Source organism: Cololabis saira, chromosome 4 (assembly GCF_033807715.1).
Source record: "Cololabis saira isolate AMF1-May2022 chromosome 4, fColSai1.1, whole genome shotgun sequence".
Classification (NCBI taxonomy): Eukaryota; Metazoa; Chordata; class Actinopteri; order Beloniformes; family Belonidae; genus Cololabis; species Cololabis saira.
The window spans coordinates 30395944-30416024 of record NC_084590.1 but is presented as its reverse complement, the minus strand read 5'-3'; the positions used below and the strand labels follow the sequence as shown (position 1 = coordinate 30416024).

Below are 20081 nucleotides of genomic sequence, written 5' to 3'. Positions count from 1 at the left end.
AGAGTTCTTGCCAATGTTCCCTCTTCTTGTGGCCCCTTGTGTCCCTGCTACACAATCCGAGTTGCAGCTTCTTACAAATGCTTCCTCACCATCTTCTCCACCCATCCCTGCCCTCCACTGACTCCTATACAGACATTTACAACCACTGATTGGTCAGAGTTTACAACATGCTGGAAAACCTCACAAATCAACTATATGGGGGTCCGCACACAGTGATTAGTATCAATTATGCCGATTTCCCTCCCATCTGGGCTTTTTTTAATGACCCCCATAATATATTTGTGATGTGGAAATCTGACTTTAAATCCAAGTTGCAGGTGATTAACCATCCAGCATTCATAAAAGGGCCTCATATCGGTTTAAAGCTGGATTCCTGATATAGGGCCCAACTGGGTTTGTCTGCACGTCCATGGGGTCCTGCCTGTTTTTGCCCTTAATGACTCTCAGTGGGATCTTCTACCTGGTTTAAGCTGGGGTCCAATTGGTAACCCAACTACATGAGACCCCCATATTTCTCCCTTTTTTTACACATTCCCATATAAACCATCTTTATCCCTTATAAGCCCCATATATTTGCCCCATAGGAGTCCCATTTGGGGCCCATTGCTTTGAAACCATATGGGGCCCATGTCATTTCCTCATTTCAATCCCAACCCTGCTCTGTACTCAAATACCCACATAACCCACTTGAAGATGGAGCACATTTGGACATGAAGCTGATTAGCAACTAAAGCTTTAAGACCAGTATAATGACAGTATTCTTCAACAATGTGCTTTTAAATGCGATGAATCGTGCAAGATTAATCAGAAATATTCATATATAAAGGCCTCCCAAGTGTTTGGTCATTTCCGTCTGATAAATGGAATATCCCCCTCATGTTCAAAGTAAGCAAATGCAAATATTTTTCAGATGGATGAAAACTTCACTGCAACATAAAATAAATTAAAGCTGCAAGCAGCAATTATCACCAATAAAGGTCAAGGACTCAAAACCGAGTCCGATGACACCACCCACGAGTCTTTATGTCAAACCATTCAAAAGTTATGGCAGAAAGTAGGAACTATCAAATATGGACCAATCAGATGAAGGGGGGGCACACTTTTTGGCATCTAGCGTCGCCACAGTAACCCTTTTGACTGAGAAAAGTAATGCCCATCGTCGCAGGATCGAGTAATTTAAACGCACATTTTGATGTATAACACACCTGGGTGCACGTTACAGTTCGGGCCGCATTAACGGCCGAAGAAATGGCATAAATTGCGCCAAAATGACATGATTAATTAAAAATGGCCGACTTCCTGTTCGGTTTCGGCCATGGCGCGTAGAGACTTTATGTTGCGACATGATACAGGTGTGTACCAATTTTCGTGCATGTACGTCAAACCATATTGTGGGGCTTGAGGCACAAAGTATTCTAGGGGGCGCTGTTGAGCCATTAAATATCAAATTTTTCACCAGGCCTTTTCCACCAGGACTTTGCGTTTAGGGGGGCAAAAAGGCCCTCATTTCGTCGGAAGAAAAACGAGAAAAATAAAAACATCTCCTACAGATACAATAGGGCCTTCGCACTGTAGGTGCTCGTGCCCTAATTACCATATCTATGCAGATGACACACAGATATATATTACAATGCCACCAGGAGACCGAGGCCCTGGACAGGCTCTTGGTAAATGCATTGAGGAGATTAGTAACAATAATGTGCCACAACTTTCTCCAGCTAAACAAAACTGAGGTAATTGGCTTTGGAGCCAAAGAGAAACGATCAGAGGTCACTACAGAGTTTCAATCTATACCTAAAACCTACCAACCAGGCCAGAAATCTGGGTGATGGACTCAGACCTAAATTAAGGCAATAACAAAGTCAGCCTACTATCACCTCAATATATCAAGATTAAAAGATGTGATGTCTCAGCAGGACCTGGAAAAATTAGTCCATGCATTCATATTTGGTAAGCTTTATTATTGTAACAGCATCTTTACAGGTTTACCTACAAAGTCAATTAGACAACTGCAGCTCATTCAGAACTCTGCTGCTCGAGTCCTCACTAAGACCAAAGAAGTGGACCCCATCAGTCCAGCTCTGAGGTCTTTACACTGGCTGCTCGTCTGTCAGGGGGTAGACTGATGTTGGTCCAGAAAGCTCTGAATGGTCCAGGACTGAAATACTTCAGTGACCTCCTGACCCAGTATGAACCTTCCCCTCAAGTCATCTGGATGTTTTTTTTTATCAGTTCCCAGATTCCGAACAGGACATAGAGAAGCTGCATTCAGCTTCTATGCTCCACATGTCTGGAACAAACTCCCAGCAAGTCTCAGATCAGCTGAAACACTTAAGGGTATTTAAGTCCAGGTTGAAGACTCACCTGTTCTGAGCTGCATTTGAATAAAGCCCCTACTGATTTTATCTGCTTTTATCTATTGTTCTTATTTCTTTCTTTTTTGTTTAAATTTTAAATTATGCTTGTTATTTCTACTTTGTGATATTTTAATGTCACTATAAACCACTCTAATTCACCTTGTTGTTGAATCGTGCTATACAAATAAACTTGCCTTCCCTTGCCTTGCATCACTACGTCAACAGAACATTAAGGTGGGAGGCTTCTCAATTGGGTTTTATTAACAGGTCTATGGACATCAGTGCAGGAAATACGTCTGCTACATCACTTCCTATCATTTCATTTCATTATGCTGTTATGCCGTTATTACAGCTTCTTGTTGAATGTGTTCAGAAACTAATCATCAATTGGACTGACAAACTCATCATATTTTAAGTCGTATAGCACAGGAACAAATACACATGGAAACGATCGTGCAAACGTTCTGGTTTTAAAATAAATAACATTTTACTTTTAAACTTAATTTTCTAGAGCTGAATAAACTCCCAGCACTAGAGTTGGTCACATCAAATTACCATATTCTGAATATTTTGTGCTTATTTGTTTGAAGAATACAATTAATTAACTAACTTGAAAGGTTATGTTAAGATTTACAGTATAAACGACAGAGTTTCTATATGCACTGAAGACACCGACCAGCATAGAGGTGCTTAATCTCCAGTCCTCAGCACACATACCAAACAAGAATCAAACCACTCATATTAGGGAAATGTCGCCGACATGTATGTGTTGTTTGCAGGGGGCCGCAGATTTGGAATAGGATTGATGATGGCCTCAAGGTGTTGCGTTCTATCTCGAAGTTTAAAAGACAACTAAAAAATAATCTTTTACTAACCTACCTGTATATATAATTTAAAATGCTTCTTCATGGACTGCTGGGATGTATGTGTGTGACTGTATGTGTATGTAATGTTAAGTATGTATGTTAAGTGTTTTTTTTGTGTACTTGTATGCATTTATCCATCACCATCTCTTTACGGATGGTAACTGCTTATACCATTGACTGTACCCTCACCCTTATATGAACTATGGGCCCCCACCTATAAGCTTTCCTAGCTTCCTTGGGGGACCCATTCACTCTACCCGTTTAATTCAATTGTATTATTATTATTATAATTATTATTCTGACATTGTGAATAAACTCAAACTCAACTCAACTTAATGCTTTATAATTATTGACTTGTACTTATATGGGAATAAACTACAAAGTTTAATTTTCTCACGTATTAGACCGTTGCATTGCAAACACATTTTCACAAAAAACTAGGTGACCTGTCTTGGATGTTCTTTGCCTTTCAGCTGGGTAAAGAAAGTCAATGCTGCAAGAATCATGTTGTTGTAAAGTAAAATGCAGAAGGCACCTGTTTTTTTGGTTAAAAATTCCAGGAGAAGCGTTTTGATCTGTGCTCTTGATTCAATTCAATTCAATTTTATTTATATAGCGTCTAATACAACAGATGTTGTTTCTAGACGCTTTTCAGAGATCCAGAACATGAACATAAACATAAACATAAACATAAACCCCCGAGCAATTATTACATAAACAATGGCAGGTAAAAACTCCCATAGTGGGAGAAAAGCCTTAAGCCAAACAGTGGCAAGAAAAACTCCCCTTTAGGAGGGAAGAAACCTTGAGCAGGACCAGGCTCATAAGGGGGGGCCCTCCTGCCGAAGGCCAGACTGGGGGAGTCAGGGACGTCAGCAGCACAGCAGGCATGTGGAAGCAGCAGCGGGATGACCAGAGGGGGGGGCGTCAGCAGCAACAGCAGACATCCACGTAGGCAGGTGGAAACAGCAATGGGATGACCGGGGATGGGGGGGGGGCCGGGACTGCAGGCCAGAATGCAGCTCCCGAGGCTCCGGCCTGAAAACATGCACAAAAGAGAAAAAAAAGGGGGGGCCGGCACAAGAAACTACAGGAGCGATGGACAAAAATGATAGCTGAGATGAGATGAGATATTTATAATAAATAAAAATGGTAATGGAGAAGAGAGGAAGGGAAAAGGAGAGAAGAAGGGTGAGAGGCACCGCCCAGCGGATCATGTCGGTGCCCCCTGCAGCATAGGCCTATAGCAGCATATCTACCGCGAAGCTATGTTTGAGACTATTATAGTCTTGTTCTATAGCTGTAACTATGACTACTGACTCTTGATGGGGTTAGGATTTTCTTACGATGCACTTGAGGGAAGAGTAAGCTTTCCATGTTTTCTTCACTTATCAACAGACGCAACATCATCCACAAATTGCTTACCCTACCTTTAAGATCACCACAGAAATTTGGTTCAGCCGTTAACTATCTGGAAAAAGGACATTCATTGGTGAAAGTGGTTGAAACGTCTTGGTATCCTCTAATAGGAAAACCCTGTGGCTTGATGGTTCGCACAGTCGCCTCACAGCCCGATGCTTCCCAGTTTGAATCCCAGCAGAGGTCTTTCTGTGTGCAGTGTGCATGTTTGCACGGATGTTCTCCCCATGGTTGTGTGGGTTTTCTCCAGGTACTCCAGCTTCCTCCCACAGTCCAAAAACCACACAGACAACTGGCAGGTGTACACCCGTCTACGCTGTACTCTGCCTTTGCCCCAGAGAAGCTGGGATCGGCTCCAGCAGACCCTGATGACATTAAATAAAAAGGTATATGGATGGATCGTCTTTTATAACTTTATGCGGTGACGGATGATTTATTGTGTATAAAAATGAGCTCCCAACTTTTTAAGAGAATATGAACTTCCTGGGGATCTTTTCATAACTAATATCTGATAACTTCTTGTTAGAGGTTATCATTAAAAGGAAGACACTTTGAAGCAGTTCAGATTTCACCTGGTTTTATTGTTATATGTATGGTGAGGTGCATTGAAAGTAGTGCACAAACAAGAAAAAAAAACAGGTAAACAATAGTAAACATCATTTCCATAAAGAAACATGTTACAACAGTCTTCAAATTCATTTACACAGAAATTTAGGTGATAACCTGAAAGTTTTAAATTCAGTCCAAATCTTTAAAAGGTACAATGACAAACAAAAGCTTACAAAAGTGCGATTGCCATTATGAGACCAAAATTAAAATAAAATAAAAAAATAGTTGTGTAAAAATAAGTTCAGGTATTTATTTGCTTAAAACAAAAACTAGTCAAATGTTCATTCTGTAATTTCAAGACTTACGAAATCTTCAAATAGTCAACTACAGTTAACTATAGTGAATAAAGTGATAAGACAAACAGCATCGAACAGCAGCGCTGAGAACAGATCGATTACACACAAGGTGGCACAAAATGTTCATCTGAGGATGTAAAAATCCAATCAAATCAATACAACTTTCAGATACACAAATGACAGTGTGTGTCAGCATTAAATTTATCAAATTATGAGGTCTTCCTAAAAAAAAAAAGGAGAAAAGAAAAAAAATCTTGTTTTCAGCATTTTCTCCAACCAGTTTTCCAAAAGTCTAAAATAGTTTTTTTGTCATCAAATAATTGTTTTTATAACAGATAATAGATTTACATCTGCAGAACCAAACACAGCCTGCTCATGAACATGCAGGTTGTTTGCACATACAAATAACACACACACACCCTGATTCAGACACACACACGCGCACGCACACACACGCGCACGCACACACACGCGCACGCACACACACGCGCACGCACACACACGCGCACGCACACACACGCACACACACACACACATCCCTAGAAGATCTCTACTTGCTCGGCCCTTTGCTGTCACCGTCCTCGGCCTCACGGTAGCCCCGGTGCTCGCGCCTGTTGCGGCACTCCCGGCACTCTCCCTCGTCCTCCCCGTCCTCCCCATCGTGGATGATCTCCACCTCCAGACGGCCGATGTAGAGCGACACCGCGCACAGCCAGAAGAGGGCGGCGCTGCCCACCACGGCCCCCTGGAGCAGCAGCGCTGGCACGGACAGCAGCATCAGCCTCCGCAAGGACAGCAGGCTGCCAAAGTACGACGCGCTGCCAAACGATACACACACACCTCCCAGGATAAAGAAAGCTGAGGAAAACCACATCGACATGGTGTTATTGTACATAAACACTTTATTCCCTCACCTGTCACCATGTATCTGGAATACCCTTACTCAGATGAAAATAAAAGACCGAGAAGGAGTGCTTTCTGGCCTTGTTTTATAATAGACAGCATCTTGAAAAGATGCAGAAGTTGTGCCTGCAAATTAACTTTTAGAATACACAATAAAAACCAATTTCTTCATCATGGGTGCTTAGTTTTATTTTCAGGGTTTCTCAACCATCAGTTTTCATCTGATGTCAATCAATGACAATTTAATGATTTAGAGAAGGCGTATTGACAATTTGGCATCTCAGGTAACCATAGCAATAATTGCAACTAGACATCAAGGACCTTGGCTGCATTCTGCTCCATTTTGCAGAAAATCTTGTGAAATATTCATTTTACAAGTGCTGCTGCCGTATCAAAGCAAATATCCAATACAAGATTCTCTTTGAAATTGACTGATTTTAGGACAAAGAGAACCGATGGATTTTCACACGTTTAGTATGCCACGTTTAGTACTTATTTCAAAGAGAATAAATGATTTTCAAAAGTAACTATAGCCTTGTTTTTATTGGTTTTAAATCCACTAGCGTTAAAGAATTTAGGGGTACAGCAGCATTTAGTTTGCTTCAAACACATTAGTCCGGATGCCTTGTAAAATTTTTGTAAAAATATATTAAAACAGAACGCAACAATTTGACAAAAAAAGAGCGCATATTTAACTGAACGTATTAGAAGAGAAATGGCTTTTTGTTCATTAAGTGTTTGATGTCTGTTTGCTTTGTTCATTTGGGAACACTGAAGTGTGGCACCTGATTTTTAAACAAGACCGCAAGAGCTCAAGGACTTAAGAGAACAATTCCTGCTTTAAAAGAGCATCATCCATCCATCCATCCATCCATCCATCCATCCATCCATCCATCCATCCATCCATGTCTGAGGTGGGGTCATCCACAAAATAGAAATATTTTCCAATTCTTACTCTTTGTGACAGCATCATTTCATGTTACCAACATGTGACACATCAGTGTTTTCAGTTAGTGGCTTGTCTATTTTGCAGAAATCCCAGTTCAGCATCTGGACTCTTACTACAAACACATGTTGCTGTTGCTGTAATGGCAACATTAAAGGCATTTATTATACATGTTTTTTCAGCACAGGCTGCACCTTCAGAGGCATCAGAAGGTGAGATCCATGATTTTAAATCATCAGACCACAGGACAGGACTTTTTTTTTTTCTTCTTCTTTTTTTTTTTAACTTGGAGAGGGTCAGGATACTGGTCTGTTGTGGTGAAGAGGGGTGTGAGAAAGTGAGCAACCCCTCCCCTTCTCACCATCACCGGACATTTTTTTAATGTGTGTGGCAGAGTGGAGGATTGGGCGTGGTCTGTGGGGGAGCAGCACACAGGTGTGCCTGGTTCTGCTGATTGTGGCACACCTGTGTCCAATCAACCTCTCCACCCTGCCTGGGGTTATAAACAGCGGCTGGATACCAGAAATGGGTCTGCTGATTTGAGATAGCTTGCAGAGAGGCTATGCCTCATTGTGCCATTTTTCTGAATACTGTTTTTGCCTTCGCCTGTATGTCTTTGTGCTTTTTTTGCATCAAATAAAAAGCCTTATTTTTTGGCATTCTACGCTCTGCGAGGTTTTTTTTTTTACACCTCATCACCCAGGTCCAGTTTTGCCTTGTCCCCTTGTACGTGGGGAGGCCGCTCTGGTTCCTCACAAGGGGGTTGAGTAAAAAGGCAAGACTCTCCGGTTGCGGGTTGATGTACGCTCCTATCCTCACCTATGGTCATAAACTGTATGTAGTGGCAGAAAGACTGAGCAGCTGAGGCGAGTTTCCTCCACATGGCGGCCGGACTCTCCCTTGGAGACGGGGCCGTTCAGGAGACGCTCGGATCAGACGCTGCTCTCCACATCGTGAAGAGCCAGTCGAGCATCTGGTTAGGATGATGGACCTAACACAAGCTAGAGAGAGATCACATCTCTCGGCTGGCTTGGGAACGCCTCGGTATTAAGATTAGTTTGAATAAAAACGTTGTAACTGTAATTTGTGACTGCAGCAACAACTCGGGCACACAGATGTTTGTCAGAGGTCTTGTTGATGCAGTGTGGCCTGAAGCTCTGGAAGAGGATGGTCTTTCTGTAACTGCTTGTAACTTATGTCATGAAATGTACCCAAATTCTCTGAATCATACCAAGAGCCTCAACCAGGAACTCTCAAAATGTCACCATCTTTATCTGTAAATCGGCTGCCTTGAGACGCTGTTTTCATAACGCATCATTTTATCAGTCCAGTGCGAGTCAACCTGATTTTTCACGAGACATTAAACATGTTTTTCGGCTTTTCCTTCAAGCGCAAAGCAACTTACGTGGTTTGTTTGTCATTATCACAACGGTCTTGTTTGCATGTGTTTCTGGCATCAATTTCAAAACATCTTTTTTTAATTATTTATTTTCTTTTTAAAAAAGGTCTTACTTTGAACATTACAAACATCATCTTTGTACTTAATTAAATGGCTTTAAATAATTTATAATTCCCTTTTTTTTTAAACAGTTTTTAAACTCATTTGAAAATGGATTTGCTCATCAGAATAATAAGAAACTTGTTTATTTTTCCACTGAAGCTTTGACTTCGGAGAGCTGGCCGCTCCGCTACCGTACGTGCAGAGAAGCGTTTGCAGCACGTACCGTATCCTGCTTCTCGTCCCACTTCGCTCTGCACAAACGCGATGACTCCAATCCCGGTCGCCAGCAGGCCGTTCCTGAACCACGACAGGAATCCTGCAAAACAGCAGCAGCCAGAACAAATAAACAGCGAGCGGGTCACAGGCGGACCAGGATTCAGCCCGCATCAATTCCCCCCTTTACCACACTTCAGTCCAACTACCGACTTTGTCTGGTGGACGTGTCCCAGACCATGAAGGAGATGTGAAATCCAAAAGAGGTGCCGCCCTTCCAGTGTTTATAACATCAACTCAATTCCACCTGATGCAGGGTATTTGTGAACTGTGGCCAACAGCAGGCTGGTATGTGAAACGTAGTGGAGTTTGCAATTGCTTTTCACAAAGATGTTAATTATGCAGCGTTTGATCAAACATTTGTTTAAACTCACTGAAGTCAAACCACCTTTCTACTGTCTGCACTTATGAAAGGCAAGAAATGATCCAACCACTCCCTTTATGAGAAATGAGGTCAACCGTATATTAGACTCTGCAGAAACTTCACTTTTTTCTTTTAAAAGCCTAAAATATGACACCCTATCACATCTAAAGATTATGAAAGAGTTTTAAGTTGAAGTTTAAGGACAAAGATGACAAAGATTGGAGATCTTGCAGTCACTATTTTTACATAACGACAACCAGGTGGCTTTGTGAGTTAACGCACAAGAACCCACACCCATGTGTACTTCTGAGTGATGACCTGAAGGTGTGAAATTCACTTTAAATGTCAAGACTTAAGACTTTTACATCCTTGAACTGTTGCCTTACTAGCGTTACCACCCATACCCATTTACCAGAAGCCCCTCCTGTCAGGTCTGTGTCCCCCGGTACAGAATGTACTACAGCAAACTCACCAGGGTGGGGGCTTTGTTTGATGACTCATACAGAAATGTCTAACAAGCACGATTCAAAACAATCAACCTGGCTGAGGAATTGCTTTTAACACCTTGGCTCAGCAAGATTTTACTGTAAAACCAACAAGAGTCATTCACCAGCGCTCCAACTCCTCTGCATGACACTTGATTGTTTTCTGTTGGCTGTCACTCGGCCTCATTCGCATGCTTCATTTCTCTGATTGGTTGTTTTATCCACTGGTGTTCAGTGGGAGTTTCTTTCACATCCGTTGGTACCGCTGCCTGGTAATCAAAGTTGAATCCAGAGAACCAGCCTAAGTCTTAAACTGCTGCAGATCCCAAAAAAATGACTCTGCCCATGAGCAGTCTTTGTGAAGAGTTCAAGGTTAGCCGCACAAGGGCAGTGCCTCAGTATAAGGATCCCAGTGACCCAAGAGTTTTCCAAAGCTGGCATTGAGGTGAGGACTGGGGGAAAATGGAAGGCAGAGAAGGCAGTGAACCAGGCAGATGCAAGGCTTCCTCACAGAGCACTGGTGGGATGTGTGGGAATGGGTCAGGCAGGATTGTGCAGCATTCCGTCAACGTGCTTCAGAAAACTAAAGGGAAAAGAGAGGTGGGAACTGGTCCAAAAGGAGGTGAGAGCTGGGGCCAAGAGAAGCATGCAAGCCAGGTGGTGGGGCTAAGATGGCAGAGTGCTTGGACTAAATGGGAACTATTGACAGAAAGATCCCTTGGACTGAGTTGTGGAAGGCTGAACCTGACCGCATTAAGTTCCTCATCCAGTCAGTTTACGACATCCTCTCCCCAGTCCTTCCAACCTCTACTTTTGGGACAAGTCTGAAATGCCGGCATGTATCTTGTGCCAAAGAAGAGGAGCCCTGGAGCATATCCTCAGCTGTTGCCCCAGAGCACTTAGCGAAGCTCGCTACCGCTGGCATCACATACAAGTGCTGAAGGTGGTTGCAGAGACCATACGCAATGCCATCAACCAGAGCAAGCACTTCAGAACAACAAAACACCAGCCGATATTCATCGGACGGGGGTATGCCCCAATTCCCAGGCAAAACCTCTCCAAGGCCTCCTAGGAACAGCACATGACTGGCAAATGATGGTGGAGACAGCTGAGGTTTTCCATCACAAACGCAAGCCTCCGACCAAACATCGGCCTGTACGCTGAAGAATGGAACTAACCGTACCCTGGGAGGAGAAAATGGAGGAGGCAAATTAAAGTTAGAGGGGACGATATGCAGAGCTGATGGAGGATTGGCACAGTCAGGGGTGGCGGGCACAGTCTATACCCATTTAAGTGGGGTGCAGGGCCTTTGTAGGCAGATCACTCTGCCAGGTCTACAGCACCATGGGAATCACAGGAGCCCACAAAAGGAAAGCCTCAAGAAGGATGTGGATCATGAGGGGCAAGGAGTGGGCTTATGCTACTTGGATGCAGGCTGGAAGTGATCACTCCTGGGAGAGGGGGTCTGAAGTTGAAAGACCTCAAACCCCTAATGACCACAGGTACTTCATTGAAGATGTATGATTCAATCATGTGGTTACGTGTGGTGATGTGTAGCCCTGCGGAGTGTTTTGACAAACAAACAACATTATAGTTGATTCAGTAGACAGATGCAAGTGAGTTTTGCCCTTATCTCCTCCCCCCTCCACCCTGATGTAATGGTCTCTGTTGTCAGAGTAATTGGTACACCTGAGGCGCTTACTACAAGGCAGGATTAGTGGCTTTAAAAAGGTGATTTCAGGTACAAATCTGTGTTTTCAGTGTCACAAAGCTGGCCCACATCTTACTGAGGTGTGTCACCATGGAAACCTGAGGAGCCGGTTAGGCGGGTTGATATCACTTAACCGTAAAGATTTTATTTTTCCGTTCTCATGTAGCATTGAGCCTCTTAGGCTCTTTTGCTAGGATGTCTGCTGCAGCTCTGCAGCTGGTTTCATTGTTGTTGATGTGTGAAGGCAGCCGTCACAAGAGACGACGGGGAAGGGAGTCCAAAGTTACTCTGGGTGGTTTTTGCTGATAATAAGGAGACCAAAAGCTAGACAATACTTTGTTCAAGTGATCAAATATTCCATCGAATGAAATTGAAATCAATATTTTAGCGTGAAAAAGCTCTTTTTTTGCTGTTTTGTGTTCTCACATTCGCTTAGGATTACATTTTACTCTTTTTGCCAGAAATACAGCACGCTGCTGCAGATCCACAGCTGTGATTGGTCATGTGACAGAAACACTGGCTTTTTGCTTAAAACCACTGAGGCAACACAACAAATGTCACAAGATCTATAAAAATAGACGAGTATGATTCAAGTATTACATTGGAAAAAATAAACGGAAGCTTGGCTTTCAAAAATTATAGCGCAAATTGAATTGCAAATGCAGTATCTATTAGAAGAAGTGCAATTAGATGTTTTAACTCCCCCCCAAGAAAAAGGTCTAACTGAATTTAAATCTAAGAATAAGCCTGAAAGAATTAGATCTGAGAAGTTGTTATTATGCTCAGTTCCCCGAATCCTCACAGAGAGACGTACCAGCATGAATTTGTTCTCATCCTGCACAGCAACACTGACAGTAAAACATGGACAGGGGATAATATATCAACTTGTCAGACTATTAAGTGTTTAAGCATTTTTTTTATTTTTTTTTCACTGAAAAGTCCTGTTGAGCTGGATTGTTTTGTCATGCTTTATAAAATTACACTTTTTTTCTTTTTAATCATTTTGTTTGCAAATGCTGTAATATTTTGTGTTATATAACTGTCATTTGTCAGATGCTCCTTTTGTTGTTGCATTTTGCACATCAACATTATTGCAATTAGGTTACTTCCACTCTGACAACCACAGCTGTGCTTTTGTCCCACTGTTGTAACTTTGACACCTCGTTTACTGCTTAAGAGCTCCATCTTTAGGAATCTTTAAATGAGAACATTTTTCATCCATCATCCCATATTCAAATCTCACCTTCAGTGTCATCAAGTGAAGAGAAAATCCGAAGTGCTCAGGGAATTGTTCAGAAAAAATCTTGAAGGTGCTCTTTGGTGTTGGGGAAAAAAACAGTATCTAATCAAAAAAAGGGAGTCCAAGGCACTCTTCTTGTGGAAAAATATAAAAAGCCTTTATTGAAACATGGCTAGTTAGTATAAAAACATGGGAGCAGAGACCCACGCGTTTCGGCGCAAGCCTTCTTCAGGGTACTGCTCAAACAGGAATTCCTAATGATATACACCTGCCCTCACCTTCAGTGTGTTTAGTATGTGTACAGGATGTTGGACTGAACCCTCAAATCATTCTGATAATAAAGGATCTTACTATTATTAAGCTGTTTCAATTAGACAGGTAGTTATTTTAGATTTCTCGCAAATCTGTCTTAAAATGTAAGACACTGGACCTTGTTTGGGCTGGTGGGACAGTGGTGGAAAACTTCCCGTATTTTTAAATCCAAAACTTGACAGGTATGCACAGACCTGATACTTGAACAGAAGGGGCTGGGAAGTTACCTGTTTCATGTGATTTTCTCAGCATCTGCAACAAATGAGGGGAAAGAATCCATGAGCAATGATTAACTGCATTTTGACCAAGCAATACTTTTACTTCAGAGGAAGGAGTGTAGCACCCTATAATGTAATAATTTACCGAAAATGTAATAACGCCTGAAAATGTAATAAAATTTGCACTTAACTCAATAACTGCAATAACATTGTTACTGATAATGTAATACCTTATTACATTATTGGGAATTTATTACATTTTTAGGTGGGTCTTTTTTTTTCCAAAACAGATAATGTAATATATATATGCCATGTTCATTTTCAGTCCAGAGTTCTACATTTTGTGTTTTAAGAATCTAAGAATGTTATATACCGGTACATTGGATTTGAAACACCATAATTATGGAGGATTTTTTGTGCCAAAATTAAATAAATAAATACATCATTAATTAATTAAAATGGGAATGAAATATATCATTAATTAATTAAATGTGTCATTAATTAATTAAAATTAGAATTAAATATGTCATTAATTAATTAAAATACAATTCATTTTAAGTAAAAATATATATTTATTATTTCAGCATTTAATTAATTAATGACATGATTTCGTGTTGCGTATGAATCATGAAATGTAAAACTGCATTTAATTAATTAATGACACATTTAATTAATGATTTCGTGTTGCTGAATCATGAAATGTAAATGTAAAACTGTCAGTTTCACTCGTCAAACTCAGTGGGCGGGGCTAACACAAATCTAGTGGAATCCACTGCTTTGGATTTTCTAAACATGACAGCTGTGAGTTTGGAGGATTTTCGTGAACTTTGTAGAGAGTTGGTGAGCGATATCTTCGACCTTGCAGAGGTTTTTGACGAGCAGGATCTGCTGACCCCGAGCATGTAGCGTGTAAAGCAGAGGAACTGCTCGAAGTTGTTGGAGTTATTTCTGCACTTTCCCATCTTGACTTGATGTGCAGGGGAACCAATGAGGTGTTTGGAATCCACCCACTGAGTTTGACGAGTGAAACTGACAGTTTTACATTTACATTTCATGATTAAGCAACACAAAATCATTAATTAAATGTGTCATTAATTAATTAAATGCAGTTTTACATTTCATGATTCACACGCAACACGAAATAATTAATTAAATGTGTCATTAATTAATTAAATGCTGAAATAATAAATATATATTTTTACTTAAAATGAATTGTATTTTAATTAATTAATGACATATTTCATTCTAATTTTAATTAATGACACATTTAATTAATTAATGATATATTTCATTCCCATTTTAATTAATTAATGATGTATTTAATTTTGGCACAAAAAATCCTCCATACATAATGACTATTGGCTTAAATTGCAAACTTTGAGTACCATTTAATAAATTCCCCGTTATATATGTATGTATGTATGTATTATATGTAATAAGGCTGTGTTTCCCAACCTCGGTCCTCAAGGCCCACTGTCCTGCATGTTTTAGATGTTTCCCTGCTTCAGCTCACCGTGATACAAGGGGCTGTGTCATCAACAGAATTGTGCAGGCCTTGATGACAAGCTAATTAGGACCATTAATTAGAATCAGGTGTGATGATGAAGGGAAACATCTAAAACATGCAGGACAGTGGGCCTTGAGGACCGAGGTAGGGAAACACTGTAATAAGGTATTACATTATCGGTAAAAATTTTATTACAATATCCGTCATGATACTTTATTACATTATTGGTGAAGTTATTAATACAGTGGGTGCAATAATACAGTTTTTATTTTTTATTTATTTATCCTTATTTTCTTACACTGGTCAGTAGCTTGTGTTGTTACAATGTTTTTATTGTCTTTTGTTGGTTTTTGTTTTGTTTTTTTCCTTTTGTCCTATATGCAGTGTGTCCCTATGTATACATGTATGTAGGTACTAGTGTGTGTGTGTGTGTGTGTGTGTGTGTGTGTGTGTGTGTGTGTAATTATTGTGTATAGGCAATATTATGTTTGCATAATGTTATGTTGCACACATTGCATATATTAGCTAGTCATATTTAAGGAGAGGGGGTGAGAGTTTATACGTTTTACTTCTTCTCACTCCCTTTTGAATATGTACTCACTGTGTATGTACTAATTGTATGTTATGTCTCATGTTAAGACGATTGTCTTATTTCTTTCTTTTTTTTTTTTAAATATGATTCATATTCGAAATAAACACTACTACTACTATTACATTTTGGGGTTTTATTACATTTTCAATTGAGTTAAGTGCAAATGTTATTACATTTTCAGGAAATTATTACATTATAGGGTGCTACAAGGAGCCAAAGAAGTGTCACTGAAAACAAACCCTCCCAGAGCCTGAAATGACAGCAGCACTGAGCCTCTCCTCCTGGGGCAGAACCTACCAGGGCGTCCGCCTTGTCCAGGTCCGACAGCTGCTGGTACTGCTGCTGCTGCTGCAGCTGCAGCGGCTGCTGCTGCTGCAGCGGCTCCGGGCCCCGGCTCTTCCCCCACGGAGCCTTCTCCGCCGCCCGCCGCGGCGCGGCTCCATGCAGCCTCCTCAGCTTACCCGCCCGGGCGAAGTAGCCGACGGCCTGCGGGAGCTGTCTCCTCATGAAAAGGGTCAGAAGAGCCATCACATCACGGACTCCGGCTGCTCCGAGATACAGGCTGAAAGCAAAAGCACAACACGACCTCTGCGCGCACTGTGAACCCTCACATGGTCCACCGCGACCCGGAACAGGCTCCGCTGGGGCTGCGCGCCCCCTGGCGGCGGGGAGGAAATACACCTTTATTAATTAACACGGTGCAATCGACGCAGCGTTGGTGTAACGCGGAACCATAAATCAGCCTTAATTGATCTGTTGTTTTCCCGAGAGCTTATTTTGTATCTACGTTTCCATTATCGCCTTTTCGCTAGCCTGAAATTCCCCTACTGAGTCAAAAAGGTGTAGGAGCTTTTCTAAATATGCAAGATTATATTTACGCCACACGAAGGCGCCAGAGGTCAGGATGACATGGAGCCACAAGCAAGCGCGCACAACCTACCATCAACCAGAAAACATGGGTTTAATTTTAATATTATGTCTAGAAAAAACACATATCTAAATTAGAACTATAAAGGCGAATGAAAAAGAAAAGAAAGAAATACTGTCTTAGACATTCAATAGAGTAACTATATACAGTGGAGTCAGTACTCGAGTTGTAAAAAAAAATCAGGGGGGATGGTGGATTTTATCATATGGGGGCAGATAATTTGTGCTGATTACAAATAATATAATATATTACAAATAATAGCACTGACCAAAATACCTGCAGAAATACTGCAGGAATGACATAGCAGCAGTTAAATGCAGCCTTCTGTAAGCTTGAAATATCCACTGGGCTTACATCAAATACATCAAGACACAACAATAAAAAACTTTTCTGAACTTATCAATACGCCTCTCTGTCCTTCACAGGATAAGTAAAATGGATCACTGCAAAAACTCAAAATCTTAACAAGAATATTTGTCTTATTTCTAGTTAAAATGTCTAATTTTAGTTTAAAAAAAATCTCATTACACTTAAAACAAGACTCATCACTGGAAAAAAACAACAATTTTCACCTGTTTCAAGTAGATTTTCACTTGAAATAAGTACAAAAAATCTGCCAGTGGAACAAGATTTGTTTGCTTGTAATAAGAAGATAAATCTTGTTCCACTGGCAGATTTTTCTACTTATTTAAAGTGAAAATCTACTTGAAACAGGTGAAAATTGTCAAATAAGTTATTTTTCTGGTGATGACTCTAAATGTTATACCACATTCATTGATGAAATGACATAAGGGATGGAAAGGGGGGATGGCAGTTTTACAGGGGGGATGATTTTGACCGTTTTTATTTCAGTGGGGATGCCATCCCCCCTCATCCCCCCTCAACTCGAGTACTGAGTGGAGTGCTCACTTTCCACTAATTTCTTTTATTTTACTGACGAGTGTTTATACTATGGAGACAATTTATTTTTTATGTTGCAGGCAGGCTGAGGTGGGAGCATATAGAAAATGTATTGTATATGTAGGCTATAGTAAATTTATTGATAAAATATTTAAAAAAAAAACCTCATCTGTGAATTTCGACCTCTTTAAGAGCTTTATTTTCTGCAAACTATTGTTTTTTTCTCCTGTGACGATAGAGTTTTGAATCATTTTCATCTGTCCTTAACGAATTTCTTACAAAGACTTTATCAATCTTTGATAGTAATTGTGATGGAAATATTGGAGTGTGCAGACTCATATTTTGTTTCTGAAAGCCTAACCCTGGTGTAACAACCTGTTTATGACAATCGTAGTGTTAAGTCTTCATCCTTTTGTGGTGTTAAAAATGACACTTATGCATCTCTTCTGTGTCATTCCTGCATTGAGACGCTTGATGATCATTTTGACCCACTGGCATGCAACTGATGAATTAAATCTACTGAAACTTGGATCATCTCTCACGTCAGCCCAGATAGTCACCCAGTGGTTTAAACATATAATACAGAGGCGTTGATAAGTTTTTCCACAACAGTATTGATGATATTCTACTTTCTGTAAATTTTGGTGCACAGACTAAAGGCAGCATGTTTCTTTAGGGCAGCTGGAGCATTTATAATGCCACTTTTGCACTAGTATCGGTTGAGCCCGGCTCCGCTCGGCGCGGTACGGCACGGTTCCACCCTTGTGTTTTCGCATTGCCAGGGGAGAAGCGGGCAGGTTTGGGTGAAGCTGCCAATAGTATACAGCTGCAGGCTCGGAGGCTGCAGTTCCAGGACCCGCAGTTTCAGGACCCGCAGTTCTAGGACCCGTAGTTTTTGCAACAGCGCCACTCAGTGAATTGGAGTTGTCATTGCAGAGGCTGCAGTTCCAGGACCCGCAGTTCCAGGACCTTCAGTTTTGCAAATTAAACGTTTATTACGCCAAAAGATTACTTAACATGATGAATTGAAGTATAACTTTTTTAAAGTTTTAGTTAGAAATTCTTATTCAAAGCTTGTTTAAGTTAATAATCAGGTACGGATAATTAATAAACAAGCATTTTTATGTGTAAAGGTTTATTCCACCAGATTAATACTTTTACTTCATGTGTAGTAAATAAACAAGGATAATTAACAAATATTTTGATTTCTTGAGGTTAATCCCGTCAAATTATTACTTTGTATGGAGTTGATAAACAAATAATAATAGTTAACAAGTACATTGGTTTACTCCAACCAAATATTAATTACTTTGAACAGCCTACTCTGCAATACAAATCAAATAGGTTGCTAAGAGTTGCAAACAAATTGCAAATTTGTGATCAGCATAATTAGCTCATTACAGGTAAACTTAAGATGGAGTCATATTTGGCCAGATACTATTGAGATATTTATAAGGTTTGAAAGGCACACAGCTGGGCCTCTAAGGGCAGATTTAAGATTATGTCTCTATATTTGTAATATAATCAAATGATTAATATTAACAACCAGGGTTCCTACACATTCTCAAACATCAAATTCATAGACCCTACAATGTATAATTTGAGACAGATAATTATGATTTCCTATTACAAGATTAGGTAGTACACTGCAGCAGGTTTTATGGAAGCCTTTCTGAAGTCAAACAATATATCAAAGGAACCTACATTTCTATTCTAGCATAAATCTTAATCTAAACACATTAAATGACCCATGTCTATTTTTTAAGACTTTAAATGTTTCCCCATCAAATTCACAAACTCTTTTTCCAATCATATTTTTTATTTTATTTTATACACACACACACACAAACACACACACACATTATTTCAACTTTATACAGACCAAAAGCAAACCAAAAAAATCTCCCTCAGTGTCTCCCTTGTTGGAGCAGTTGTTTTTGGAGCTTCCTTTTAAATTCCTCCTTTTCACTGAAATAGTAGACATAAAAATCACAGCTTTATTGACAGAAATGTGTTTAACATTTAAAACATTAAGTGCTACAGGAATTACAATAATTATGCACATTTCTTAATTATAGTATGTAACGCATTGCATAAATTGATTAAGACTTAATGTAATTCTGTTAGAAATATATTTATATTTTATTCTCTCACCTTGGATGTAAGGGTTGCCCAGCAAGGAACAGCTGTTCCGCCTGAAGCACGGGCACGTTATGTGTCCACGCAAGACCATAAATGATAGCCTACCAAGAGAAATGTAATTTAATGTATCAATAAATGTATTAGTATTTTCAAAAATCTATTTTTAAAAATCTATTCCAGTCTACCGATATAGATATATTTTATAGTTATATGCATCTAGTAAATGAGAGAACATAACAACTTATAACTTGACATGTTACTTACGTTCGTCATCGAAGTCCGGATACAATCTGCAATCTGCGACCTGCAAACCTGCAATGACAACTCCAATTCATTGAGTTGCGCTGTTGCAAAAACTGCGGGTCCTGGAACTGCGGGTCCTGAAACTGCGGGTCCTGGAACTGCAGCCTCCGAGCCTGCAGCTGGACCCTTCTCGAAGCTGCTGTGACGTACTCGATTGCGCAACCGCTTTGTTCATGTCGCGCTGATGAGAAATCAGCTGGAGCCGGGAG

At 40.4% G+C, this 20081-nt stretch overlaps 1 protein-coding gene across 1 annotated transcript; it reads right to left on the bottom strand.

Moving 5' to 3' along the window:
* Positions 1-5202: 5202 nt before the first annotated feature.
* On the bottom strand, positions 5203-16227 carry tmem160 (transmembrane protein 160). The gene is made up of 4 exons (XM_061720345.1): positions 15897-16227; positions 13510-13534; positions 9121-9213; positions 5203-6405 (listed from the first exon to the last, which is right to left on the bottom strand). The coding sequence occupies exons 1-4, from the start codon at positions 16125-16127 to the stop codon at positions 6098-6100; spliced, it is 657 nt and encodes a 218-aa protein (XP_061576329.1). The 5' UTR covers positions 16128-16227; the 3' UTR covers positions 5203-6097.
* Between the last annotated feature and the right edge of the window lie 3854 nt (positions 16228-20081).